The 12,784-nt window shown below is 40.7% G+C and overlaps 1 protein-coding gene across 2 annotated transcripts in view; it reads left to right on the top strand.

Moving 5' to 3' along the window:
* Window positions 1–873: 873 nt before the first annotated feature.
* The window catches only part of HLTF (helicase like transcription factor), a 31,642-nt gene continuing 19,731 nt past the window's right edge, over window positions 874–12,784 (top strand). Inside the window, exons 1-3 of one of the 2 annotated variants that reach the window (XM_087965136.1) lie at window positions 1,077–1,201; window positions 11,831–11,873; window positions 12,525–12,717. In XM_087965136.1, coding sequence (XP_087821262.1) covers window positions 12,616–12,717 — 102 coding nt within the window. In that variant the 5' untranslated portion in view covers window positions 1,077–1,201; window positions 11,831–11,873; window positions 12,525–12,615. Of the gene's footprint in view, window positions 1,202–11,830; window positions 11,874–12,524; window positions 12,718–12,784 lie in introns of both variants that reach the window. The other variant, XM_087965135.1, reaches the window with a different exon arrangement.

Raw genomic sequence — 12,784 nt, 5'->3', positions numbered from 1 at the left:
TACTTTGGTTGGGATTGGAGATTGGAAAGAAACTTTAGCCGAGCACAGAGGATTTACGTAGTCTGAAGGGATTTTTAAAATATCTGTGGAACATGTATTTTGTATAGACGTTACTACAGTATTCTGTGGGATCGTTGCATTCCATTAAAGGGGACCCAGTTGGGTAATTTTCGTAAAATGCCCAGGAGCAATTCAACTTTCTAATTATTTTTAATCGTTGGGTAAGAATCTCAGAATAACCATGGCAACACTAATAAATAGCATATTCTAGCATTTTGTCTACTACTTTTATGGTTGATCGCAGTCAGCCAGAAGCTTAGATTGGATTGGCAATTTTGACTATATCGAGCCTTTCCCAAAGAATAGGTAGACTGTTATTTAACATTAAAGTTATCGTCGCAGGATGTAAATTGTTTCCAATGTGGCTTTTTTTTTGCAGCGGATTGGTGATTTTTATTTATTAAAAGTTAACAATTCCCATGACGTACCCCCAACTCCTAATGACACGTTACTATATACTATACAGCGGTTCCTGTTTAAAGAATTGAAAATAGATTGCGTAGATTCAAAATGGATTTTTTATTTATTTAATACGGCTAAGAAACCATATCCGTTTGTCCTTAAGATAGTTTTTCCGGAGGGCTTTTGGGACTGTGACGCGTCAGAATTGTATTGGATCAGAATTTTGTGTTGTATTTAGTATTCTTGCCTATTGTGTGTATCGCCGAGAGTACGGGATTATAAACCTGATAAATAAATGTCATGTGACAAACGAGCAGTCAAGACACGTGCATATTTATCTTTGGACAGTCAATATTTTCATGCCTCTTCCGCTGTATGAGAAATTCGAACTGTTCATTTGTTAATTCACAGCAGCAGCGCCAACTTCGTAAAGCCCATTGGCCCCCCAGGATACTAATGAATTTTAAAACAACCAATAGAAACGTAGACATACGGAACTCAGCGAACAGACTGCCTCTTAGTTCCTTATTGGCTCAAACATTTGGAGACGATGCCAGCGATTGGAGGCGTCGTCCCTGTGCGCGACCAAATGAGCGCGCGCGCGCGCATGTTCTCTGGCAACGCGAAGGTGGCGGGCGGCTTCTGCAGCTCTGCAACAGTCGCGGCGGCCTGAAGAAAACCTTGGGAGTTGGTAGCGTCCGGAGCGGCCTGGTGTCGTGATGGCTTGGAGGTTCCTGAGGTGAGTGCGAGATACCAAGCATGTAAGGAAGCGAAACCTTTTGTCCGAGTTGACTCCTCCGTGGAGAATAAAGCTCCGTTGAGGCCGTGAACCAAAGCCCGAGTGTGTGTGTGTGGGGGGGGCGGGGGAAGGGTCGAAGAAGCTTTCAGTTCTGACTGAATGGTGGAGGGGAATATTGCTTGCAGTCATCTACTCCGTTAAGGCTACTTGGGGTTTTATCTGTGCCCTCAGGGTCACCTGAATCAGAGTTTAAATGGCTGTGGAATCTTGATGGAACTGTTGAAAGGGACCCTCCACCATTCACTCAGAACCGAAGAAGCTTTTGGGGTGAGAAGCAAAAAGGCAAAAAAAAAAAAAAAAAGCGAAATATATACAGTACAATGCAGCGAGACCTGTACAGATCTGTTCATTGGACAAACAGAACAACCACTTCACAAATGCATGGCACAACATAGGGAAACAAACCCATGAAGATAGGATTCAGCAGTCCATTTGCATATGAAAGACAAAGATCATGCTTTTGAAGACAGCTAACTCCGTATCTGGACAGTGTTGGTGTCATGCCCTTGGTGGAGTCTGACTCTGAGAAAGAGGAGGAACAGCCAACAGGGAGTGGGAGTGTGGCTCCGGAGGTGGTGGAGGAGGCTGGGGAAGGGCAGAGGCTGGCTGGGCAGTCAGAGGAGGACCCAGGCCCATCCCCTGTCCATCCTAGGTCACGCAGGGAGGAGAGGATCAGGGAAAAGCAAGGTCTACTCAAGAGGAGATTACCATGATCCTCCTCGTGGCTTGCAGGTGGGAGTTATGTATATAAGTTTTCAACCACATAGTTAGAATTGTTGGAGTAGAGAGCTTCCGGTGGCAGGACAGGGACGTGCAGAGGTGGAGAAGACTGCTGCGGTTTTCGGTTACCTTCTCTAGCGTCTGGAGCGATCCCCAGGGGATACACGAACCTCGGAGAGGTTCGTGTCAGTATAGGAGAATCTCGAGTTACAGGGTGGGGTAGGCAACCCCTGGTAACGAAGAGAAGAGCTCCTGAGCCCAGCGGAAGAGCTAGCTGCCAGTTTATGGCGGCTCCAAAGTCCGGTCTGCCACTGAGGTGACTAAGCAAGATAGTGACAGCCTGCAAGATCGGAGCAGTAAAAGGTGTTGAAAGAGCATAATCCAATATTGAAGATTGAACATTGAAGAATGACAGTGGCGTGAGAGATTTCTCTTCCTGGTTGTGAGCAGCACTTTGTGGAAGCAGGAGAGAAAAGCGGCCAGAAAAGCAGCTTGAAAAGCGAAAGTGTGACAATTGCGAGCAGAAAGGCGTGATCGTTAGAGCGAAAGTGTGGATTACAGCTTTTGAAAGGGAAACCCCTGGGGAGAGAGGAAGAACATCGGAAACCAGGAGATTGGAGACTTGAATTTGTGAGTGATTTGGCATTTGGGACTAACTTTTTGACAACATTTGAGAAGAAGAAGGTGACAGAGGAGGAAAAATTGCGGCACTGAAAGTGACTTATTAACTCTCTGAACTGAGCTCAATAGTATTATTGGCTTTATTTAATACTGTTGGGAGGACAGATTGTTAAGCGATCAAGAAGAGATGACTATTGGATTTTGGAGGGCATAATAGGTGAAGGAGATTTGTACATTGAACTCAAAACCGGGAAGGGGAAAGAAGGAAAAGGAGGAAGGAGGAAGAGACCAACAGAAGGCTGGGAAGGATTGACTTCTTATTGCGATTAGTCAGCACATTATACCATTCGCTCCCCGGAGTGCTGGGAAGAAACTCAAAACTTAAACCTTTAGCTTGAAGACTGACTATAAAGTTTATTTTTTATTTTTTCTCTTATCACATTTCTTTATTTGTTGGAATTTCTATTTGGTAATACTTTAATATTACCATTTGGGCACTATTTTTACAATTTGAACCTCTAGCCCCTTGCTTATTGACTGCCTGAAATTAAGGTAAACTTTTCTCTCTTGTCTTTCCCCATTGTTTCAGCCTTTCTCCTTCCTATCTTAACCCCTTAAAAAGTCTGATAAATTTACCTACTCAAAGGGAAAAAAAAAGGTATATTGTCCTTATAGATTTCAGTGACAATTGATTTGATTGTCTTAAATAGTAACAACAAAGAGTGAAAAATAGTGTTGATTTAGATTACTTAGAATACTTAAGATTAACTCTTAAAGTAGTAACTGGGTTGGATTTGATGTATTATTGGTGATTAATATTGATATTCAGTATATAAATTAACTATAAAGATTATTATATATTATTAGATAACCTTTTATAATATAGGTGTACAGACTGCCTATCTATATATTTGATTGAAGTATTAGAATAGAATTTTTATTTTAGGAGTTAAACACTGAATGGTGATCTGGGACAATATATCCAATATAGTGCAACAGCAAAAACAAATATTAAGAGAGATGACCTCCACGACAACTATGGCTTTGAAATCGGGAAGGAAGACCACCCCGACCCTAACGACTACTTTAACTTCTGCTTCACCAACAATCCAAAAAACCATTGAAGAATCTCTAATAGGGGAAAAACAATCCAATGTCTCTAACGTTAATATACAAGGTACCCTCCTATCCTTGCAAGAAGCAATGTCTAAGATGCAAGAAATAATGATTAAGAATCAAAGAAACCAGAGCGGACATTAGCGAATTAAAAGATGAGATGGGAAAGCTTAAAGTGGAAATGAAAGCAGATTTACTTAAGGTGGAGGATAAGATAGGGTCCTTGCAACAGGCTATGGAGAAAAATGAAGTTAAGAGAAATAGAGAGTAGGACAGAACGGATGGAGACAAATTTTGAAAGGATAGAGGAGGAATTTAGAAATGTAACTAGAGAAACCGAAGACTCCCTGGTCCACCTCGAAATGGATAAAGCAGCGGCATATTTAAGGTTTCAAAATGTGGTAGAAGCGAAAAATGAAGAACTAGAACAATTAATGGCAGAACTATTGGCTGAATGGTTAGGGAAAGAAAAAGACGATCTAATCAAAGAATTTGACGAGGTGTATAGGGTCAGCACAAGTTATGCTAGACGCCATAACTGCCCGAGAGAAATTCATATTCGTTTCACAAGGAGGTGTGTGAGAGACCTAATTCTTAAAATGTCCAGAGAAGAAACAATAACATATAGAGGTAAAGAGATTACGATCCTAAAACAAATCCCAAGTAAAGTGAGGGTCATAAGACAGGATTATAAATTTTTGGCCACTTATTTAAATAAAAAAGAAATTCCTTTTAAATGGTTAATCCCGGAAGGGATGTTAATAACTTGGAAAGAGAGAAAAATCAAAATAGACTCAATAGAACAGGCCCAAGACTTTCATGATCAGCTAATAGGCACGGATGACCAATACACCAAGGAGGAAACTAAAAGGAAACCACAGGATGATCGTAATCGCCATAGAAACCAAAAAGAAGGACTTCCTCAAAATTTAGGGAACGATAAACTACAACCAGGGAGAGAAGAACCAATCTCACAACAAGAAGAAAACCGAATCACCACTAGACAAAAAACTAAAAAGACCTAGATAAATGGAGATAGGAAAGAAACTCCTCTCCATTAATATAAATGGTTTAAATTCAACATCTAAAAGGAAAAGGATATTAACTAAATTAATTAGACAAAACGCCGACATAATATGCCTACAAGAAACACACATTAGGAAAAAGGATGAAAGATATTTAATTTGCCCGAAACTTGGAAAACTCTTTACAGCACCAGCAGACAAACATAAAAAGAGAGGAATTGCAATATTTGTGAAAGATGATGTAAAAGCAGAACTAACCTGGTTGGATCCGGAAGGAAGAACTCTGGTTATACAAATTTGGATTAATCATATTACATTTTTATTGGTAGCAATCTACGCGCCAAATGAAGAACAAGGGAAATTTTTTAAAGATCTTCATCAGAAAATAATAGGTTTCGAAAAAAGGAATATCTGCATGATAGGCGACTTCAACTCCATTGCTGATCATCAAAAAGACCATAGTAATGTGAATAAGAACAAGAAAGGGAAAAGAGAATTTTCTATGCCCTGTAAGAACATGATGAAAGAATTAAACTTAATAGACTTATGGAGAAAACTAAACCCAGAAGAGAAACAGTTCACATATTATTCAAATCCACACAAAATCTGGACCAGAATAGATATGGCCTGGATGGATGGGGAATTGGCCAATGAAATAAAAGAAATTAAAATCCTACCAAATGAATGGGCCGACCACAACCCAATACAATTAATTTGGAGAGATAGGAGAAAAACAAAGAAAAGATGGACACTAAATACTCAGTTAATAAACGAAGAAGAGTACATTAAGAAGCTGAAAGAGGAATTAAATTATTTTCTAAAAGAAAATAATAATGAAGCAACCACGAAACAAAATATTTGGGATACAATGAAGGCAATTATAAGAGGAACAACAATCTCTTATAATGCCATGAGAAATAAAAGAATACATGCCCAACAAAATAAATTCCAACAACAAATTAAAGAATTAGAAATACAACTACAAAAATCCCCTAAAAACCAGAGAACACAAAATCAGTTAATAACAATTAAACATAAATTGAACTTACTTGAACAAGATAAAATAGAAATTAACTTGAAAAGGTCTAAACAAAATTATTTTGAGCATGCAAATAAACCAGGAAGATGGTTATCCCATAAACTTAAAAAAATGAAAGAAAAGAGATTGATACACCAACTAATGGATGAGAAAGACGTCTTACAACATGAGATAGAGAAGAAAAAAGATATCATTTACAACTATTTTCAAAGATTATATAAAAAGGAGGAAGTTAATGAAGATAAAATAAGAACTTATTTAGAGGAGACGAATGATGTAATTGGAGAGGAATGGATAGAGTTATTGAATAAAGATATTACATGGTCTGAATTGAAGTCAGCAACGGAGAATCAAAGTAATAACAAATCTCCAGGACCAGATGGGATTCCGGCAGAACTATATAAAGCAATAATGGAACTAGTAGGACCACTGATGCTGGAAGTGTTTAATGAGGTACTTCTGGCAGCCAAGATGCCGGACTCATGGAGGGGGGCGCTGATTTCGCTAATCCCGAAGGAGGATGCAGATCATAGATACATCAACAACTATAGACCGATTTCACTTTTAAATGCCGATTATAAATTATTTACTTCTATCATAGCTAATAGAGTAAAACAAGCTTTAAATCCACATATCCACGAAGATCAAAATGGGTTTCTTCCGTCCCGACAAATAAAGAACAATTTAAGAACCGTTATCGATGTCCTAGAATATTATGAAGCCCACCCGGAGAAACAATCTGCACTCATGTTTTTAGATGCTGAGAAAGTATTTGACAACTTAAATTGACACTTTTTAATTAAAAAAATTTACAATATGAGTCTTGGCACCAAATTTGAAAACATAACAATTTACAACACACAACAGGCTAATATACTAATCAATGGCGAACAAACAGGTCCAATAAATATAGAAAAAGGTGTCAGACAGGGCTGCCCTCTCTCACCTCTTCTTTTCATTTTTGCCCTAGAATCACTCTTAACACGGGTTAGACAAAATTCTGAAATTAGAGGAGTGAGGGTCAAATCAGAAGAATATAAACTACAAGCGTTTGCTGACGATATGGTTTTTTTTTTGGAGGAACCCATGGAAAAAGGATATAATCTAATAAAAGAATTAGAACGATTTGGCGCAGTGGCAGGATTAAAAATTAATAGAAAAAAGACGAAATTAATGACCAAAAACTTAACAGAAAACCAGAAGGAAGAATTAGAAGCAATGATGGGGATACAGGTAACAAAAAGGGCCAAATATTTAGGAATATGGTTAACACAGGGGTGGGCAAACTACGGCCCGCGGGCCACATCCGGCCCATTGGTCTGTCCAATCCGGCCCGCCCCTGAAAAAAAATCGCTGGGCGTGGTGTATTGCCCTGCGCCACGTGGCCCCAAAGCTGCAAAACAGTGCGGAGCGCTCTCGGGTAGGAAAGAAAGAAGAACTTTGAAAAGGCCTCAGCTGGGAGTTTGAAATCACCTTCGAGTGCGACCTCTCCAAGGTGAGTCCCCGCCAATCCCCTTTTTTTTCGGGGCTTCCAGGCTTAAACTTTGCAAAGGCAAAGTTTGCAGGCGGGCGTCTTCCGGTCGAGGAGCGGGAAGGGTTCTGCCCAGTGGGCGGGCGGGCTGCTTGGAGCGGGCTGCTTGGAGCCACCTAAAGCTAGGCCGCTGCTGGTGGAGCCTTGCCCTGCCTTGGTGCCCGTTTCCCGGCTCGGCGGTCCTGCTCGAGCGGCACTTTAAAAGCCTGCTCCCAGCACCCGAGCAACTTCCCAGCAACTTGCGGCTTCCTTTTTCCTCGCAGGCGCTCGCGCCTGGCCCGAGCCGCGTGGTGGAGGGAAAACCCGAGCACCGCCGGTCGCCTCCTCCAAGCAGCCCGCCCGCCCACCGGGCGGAACCTTCCCGCTCCTCGGCGGGAAGTCGCTCGCCTGCAAACTTTGCCTGTGCAAAGTTTAAGCCTGAAGCCCGGAAACCCGAGCAACTTCCCAGCAACTTTCGGCTTCCTTTTAACTCGGGGAGCTCGCGCCTGGCCCCGAGCCGCGCGCGGAGGAAGCCCGTGCCGCCTTGTCGCCTCCTCCAAGCAGCCCGCCCGCCCGCTCGCCTGCCGGGCTTCCCTCAGCCGCACGGCTCGGGGCCAGGCGCGACGCCCGCGAGTTAAAAGGAAGCCGAAAGTTGCTGGGAAGTTGCTCAGGTGCTGGGAGCAGGCTTTTAAAGTGCCGCCCGAGCAGGACCACCGAGCTGGGAAATGGGGCACCAAGGCAGGGCAAGGCTCCACCAGCAGCGGCCTAGCTTTAGGTGGCTCCAAGCAGCCTGCTCCAAGTAGCCCGCCCGCCGGGCGGAACCCTTCCTGCTCCTCGGTGGGAAGACACTCCCGCCTGCAAACTTTGCCTGTGCAAAGTTTAAGCCTGAAGCCCGGAAACCCGAGCAACTTCCCAGCAACTTTCGGCTTCCTTTTAACTCGTGGGCGTTCACGCCTGGCTCCGATCCGCGCGGCGGAGGGGAAGCCTGGCGGGCGGCGGCTGCTTGGAGGAGGCGACCCGGCGGTGCTCCGGCAGCAGCAACAGGCAGTTCCGCCCGGGCTCCGCTCAGGTGTCCGGCTGGGGCTGTCAGGAGTTGCTACCGCCGGCGCAGCTCACGTGGCTCCAGTCCCGCGTTGCCTTGGGAAGGAAAAGGCAAAACCAGGAGCCGCTGAGCCTGAGCCTCCGGTGCCGCTGCTGCCTTTGCAAAGCACTGCCGCGGCTCTTCCTTTTTGCCTTTCCTTCCCGAGGCAACGCGGGACTGGAGCTGCACGGAGCCGTGCCAGTGGTAGCAACTCCTGACTCAGGGGGCCTCTGAGGGGAGGGGAAGGAGGAGAAGAGGGGGGGGAAGGGGGGGCGATTCCCAAAAAATCTTGTGCTGACCCAGCCCGTCTGTCAAATTTTAAAAGTCAATGCGGCCCCCGAGCCAAAAAGTTTGCCCACCCCTGGGTTAACACCACAAGGTAAATCACTCAAAGAGAACAATTATGATAAACTACTTCAACAAACAAAGAAAGATTTAGAATCCTGGAATAAGCTGCAGCTCTCCTTATTGGGCAGGATTGCCTCGATTAAAATGAACGTATTACCAAAATTTATTTATTCCAGACAATTCCAATTAAGTTGCCAAAAATTTTTTTTGAAGAATTAAATAAGATCACACTTAAATTTATTTGACAGGGGAAAAAACCCAGGATCAATGTAAAGGCCTTACAAGATGCGAAAAGTAGAGGAGGTCTAGCTCTTCCAAATTGAGAATTATATTATTCGGCAGCTATCCTATTATGGTTAAAAGACTGGGTGAACTTACTTAATAAAAGAATTTTAGCATTAGAAGGGCATGACCTCCAGAGAGGGTGGCATGCCTTCTTATGGGAAGTGGGGAAACCCAAGCAGTCTTACTTTCATAGACACCTCATTAGGGACTCATTATTAATTAATTGGAAAAAAATATGCAAAAAACACTATCTAAAAATTCCGATCTGGCTATCAACAATGGAGGCAATGGTACACCCCAATAATTTGGACATAACAAAAATGATTAAATATAAAGATTTATTAGATCCGCAAGGAAAATTAAAAACTCGACAAGAATTACAGGAACAGGGATTTAAAACTGATCAGTGGTTATATATACAAATCCATAGCAGATACAAACAAGATATAAAAGACTTTGGAATTTATAACAAACTGCAGTATTTAGATAAAATTTTACTAGGATCAAACAAAAATAACATATCCAAATTCTATAAATACTTACTGGAAGTAGAATTAGAACAAGAGATAGTCAAAGGGAACATGATAGCCTGGAGCAGGAATGTCGGAAGAAGTATTACATTATCAGAATGGGAAAAGATTTGGAACAGAAATATTAAGATTACAAAATCGGCAGCATATAAAGAAAATACATACAAAATGTTTTATAGATGGCACTTGCCCCCTTCGAGGTTGGCGAAAATGAACCCAAACACGAGTCCAAAATGCTGGAAATGTAAAAGCATAGAAGGAACCTACTTTCATATGTGGTGGTCTTGCAAAGAAACCCAGAAATATTGGCAAAAAATCAGAAAATGGTTGGAGGAGATAACCAAAGAACAAATCGAATACAAACCAGAGTTCTTCCTACTAGGGATCTCCAATAAACATTTACCCAAAAAGATGAAATATGGAACAATTCATATCCTAACTGCGGCCAGATTAGCGTTCGCCCAGTGTTGGAAATCACCCTATACACCTACAGAACAAATGGTCATCCAGAAAATATGTGATTGTGCAGAAATGGATAAATTAACTATAGCACTTAAAAACAAAGAGCCTTCAACATTTTACAATAATTGGAACTCTTGGTATAATTGGTTAGTCCAGAGATAAACTGCTTAATGGACAATGGGTAATTTAAGCATAGATATCGATAAGATGTGTGTATTCAAATTAAGGTAGGAGAATTGGATCTTGCAGACTGTCAAAAAGGATATTGTCTGTTTTTAAACGTATCTTTTTCTTTTTTTTCTCTCTTTCTTTGTTTCTTTGTTTCTTTTACATCTCTTCTTCTCTTCTCTTTCCAGTACGTAAGACCGAGTGTTCTTTTTTTGTTTTTTTCCCTTTTGTGTATGAAATGTCGATATGTTTCTAATTGTAAATTTAATAAAATTTATAAAAAAAAAAGAATTGTTGGAGTCAAAATTGTTGTTTACCTTGAAAGAGGCTTATCTTTGCTGGCGTTCTTTCCATGGACTTTTCTCGGTTATTTTCCTGGAGTTTATAATTAGTTATCTTGGCTTGCTTTGGAACTCTCATCAATGTGGTTTGTTTTGGTTTTCTGTTTGCCTCATTATTTACTTTTGTGACTTTAAACTGTGCCTAATAAAACGGTGAAGTTAAGTTGAAGGCTTTACCGGACTTTAATATATGTTTTGGGTTATGTTGAGAGACTATGGGCCATCACAGTTGGTTTGAAAGAAGGGGTCAAAGAAGCCATTTACATTTAAGATTGAACAGCCCTCTCAACAGAGTGCCCTAAGGGCACAGATAAACCTCCAAGTGGCCTTAACCATTCTCAGATTGTTAATAACTGCAAAGAATATAAATCTTTCCATTTTTCACCATTCAGTTCATAACTGAAGAAGCTTCTTAGATAAGAAGTGAAATGAAGCATCTTCAAGAAAAAAGTCTAGCTGCTTTTGAAAAAAGTACCAATGGGACAGCCATGACCCGAATGACAGAGTTTCCAATAGATATCCACATATTCACAACTAGATGTTTTTCTGAGTGTCATCAGTGCTGCAAATCAGGGCATTATTTTCCCAGGATGTTCGTGTAGGTGTTAAAAGGTAGAGAAAAAGATAAAACCAAGACAGCCCAGAGTGACTGGGAGACATATAACAGAGATGCTAATAAGATTTTTAAATAATCCTCCCACCACCAACCCTGAATTTTTGAGGAAACAATGGACTTTAAAAAAAATGAGATTGAGCAAATGGTTTGTTCTTCTACTGCCTAGCTCTTAGCAATTTCTGTATTTTTCCCTGTTGCATTTGTAGAAAAGGTTGAAACTTGTGTCAGTTGAACATGTAGCAGTTACATTAGCATACAATTTGTAATTTTTGTAATTTAGCATTGTAAAATTAGAGGTTTTTATGACACTGCATTGTTTTTTTAACCTGTTTGCTCAATTCACAATTTGGTGTATGTCGAAGAGAAAGCTACCCAACTCCATAACATCAGTGCTAATGAATGTGGGGTTTATATTTATTGTAATAGTTTCTCCTGTTGGTATGGATGTGGTTTTCTTTTTGGTAATTTCTTGATTAGGGTATGGTTTTATTCTTGATTGTTTGGTATTAATCTCTAATCTGTGTGATGAGTTGACTGCTGTAGAGCACGTAGTCTGGTCTTTTTGTTTCCTTCTTATCTTTTTATTGTCTCTTGAATGGTGTGTAAATGTGGTTTATTTCTATGTGTCTGTTGATGACCGATTTGTCTGGCAGGTTTCCAGAATTCCCTAGTGACATGGGAAGTTATTATTTTTTTTGTCTGTCTAGGATGTTCACAAAGCAGCAACTGGGAACAACAACAGTTCTACAGGTAGTTATCTTCTTGGGGTATTTATGATCCGAATTCAAGTTCCAACACTCATGCTTCCCTCCAGTCACATGATCATTCTTTGGGCATTCAGCAACTGGGCTGCATTTAGGTTGTTTGCAGCATAATGCAGCCACATGACTGAGTTTTAAACGATAGTTTTGCCATAAACAGTTTACTTCTAGTTTTTGGAAAAACTGTTCTTATAGTGAACAATTGGTTTTGTTAACGACTATGGTGTTTATTTAATTACCACATTGTCCATTTAATGACCACTGCACACAAGGTCATAAAATTGGATCAGTCATGAAAATTATAAATGGTTCAACTATGAAACTGAGCATTCTAAACTAAGCTACTCCACACATGCAGATACATATGCACCCCTCTTTTTGCCTGGAAATCCCTGGTGGTCTCCCATCCAAGTAGTGATGTGGTCTAACTTTAATTTCCTGTAAAACAAGGTAAGGTACTTGATGAGATACCTGGAGAAAAATAAGTACAATTACTAATTTAATTATCTAATGACGAGAATGATTAACGAGTTTGCTTTTAAAAAGTTCTCAAATTCAAACCTTGGAAGATCTAAAATAACTTCTACATAAAAATTGTTTTAACTGCTCTGCTCCCTCCATCTTTTTTTTCTTCTTTTAGAGACTTCTCATGGGAATTGGATCCTGCTTTGAATGGAGACAGGCATTACAATGTTTTTACCCCTGAACTTTATCCCAGCTTAGAAGATATTATGGGAATTGTTACTTCAGGGATTGATGAAGATATAGATTCAGCAGTGTTATTTGGAACTTTGCGAGGAAGTGTGGTTGGTTTACGATATTATGATGGTGTGGTAAGTTCAGAATGATGAAAACTGGTGATACGAACCCTGTGTTTAAAATTAATATTTTGAAATACTG

The sequence above is a fragment of the Notechis scutatus genome, chromosome 4, assembly GCF_049901735.1.
Source record: "Notechis scutatus isolate UNSWTSFEM ecotype Mainland chromosome 4, rNotScu1.2, whole genome shotgun sequence".
Taxonomy (NCBI): Eukaryota; Metazoa; Chordata; class Lepidosauria; order Squamata; family Elapidae; genus Notechis; species Notechis scutatus.
The sequence above is the reverse complement of the archived record's forward strand: the minus strand, read 5'-3'. Positions and strand labels throughout refer to the sequence as shown.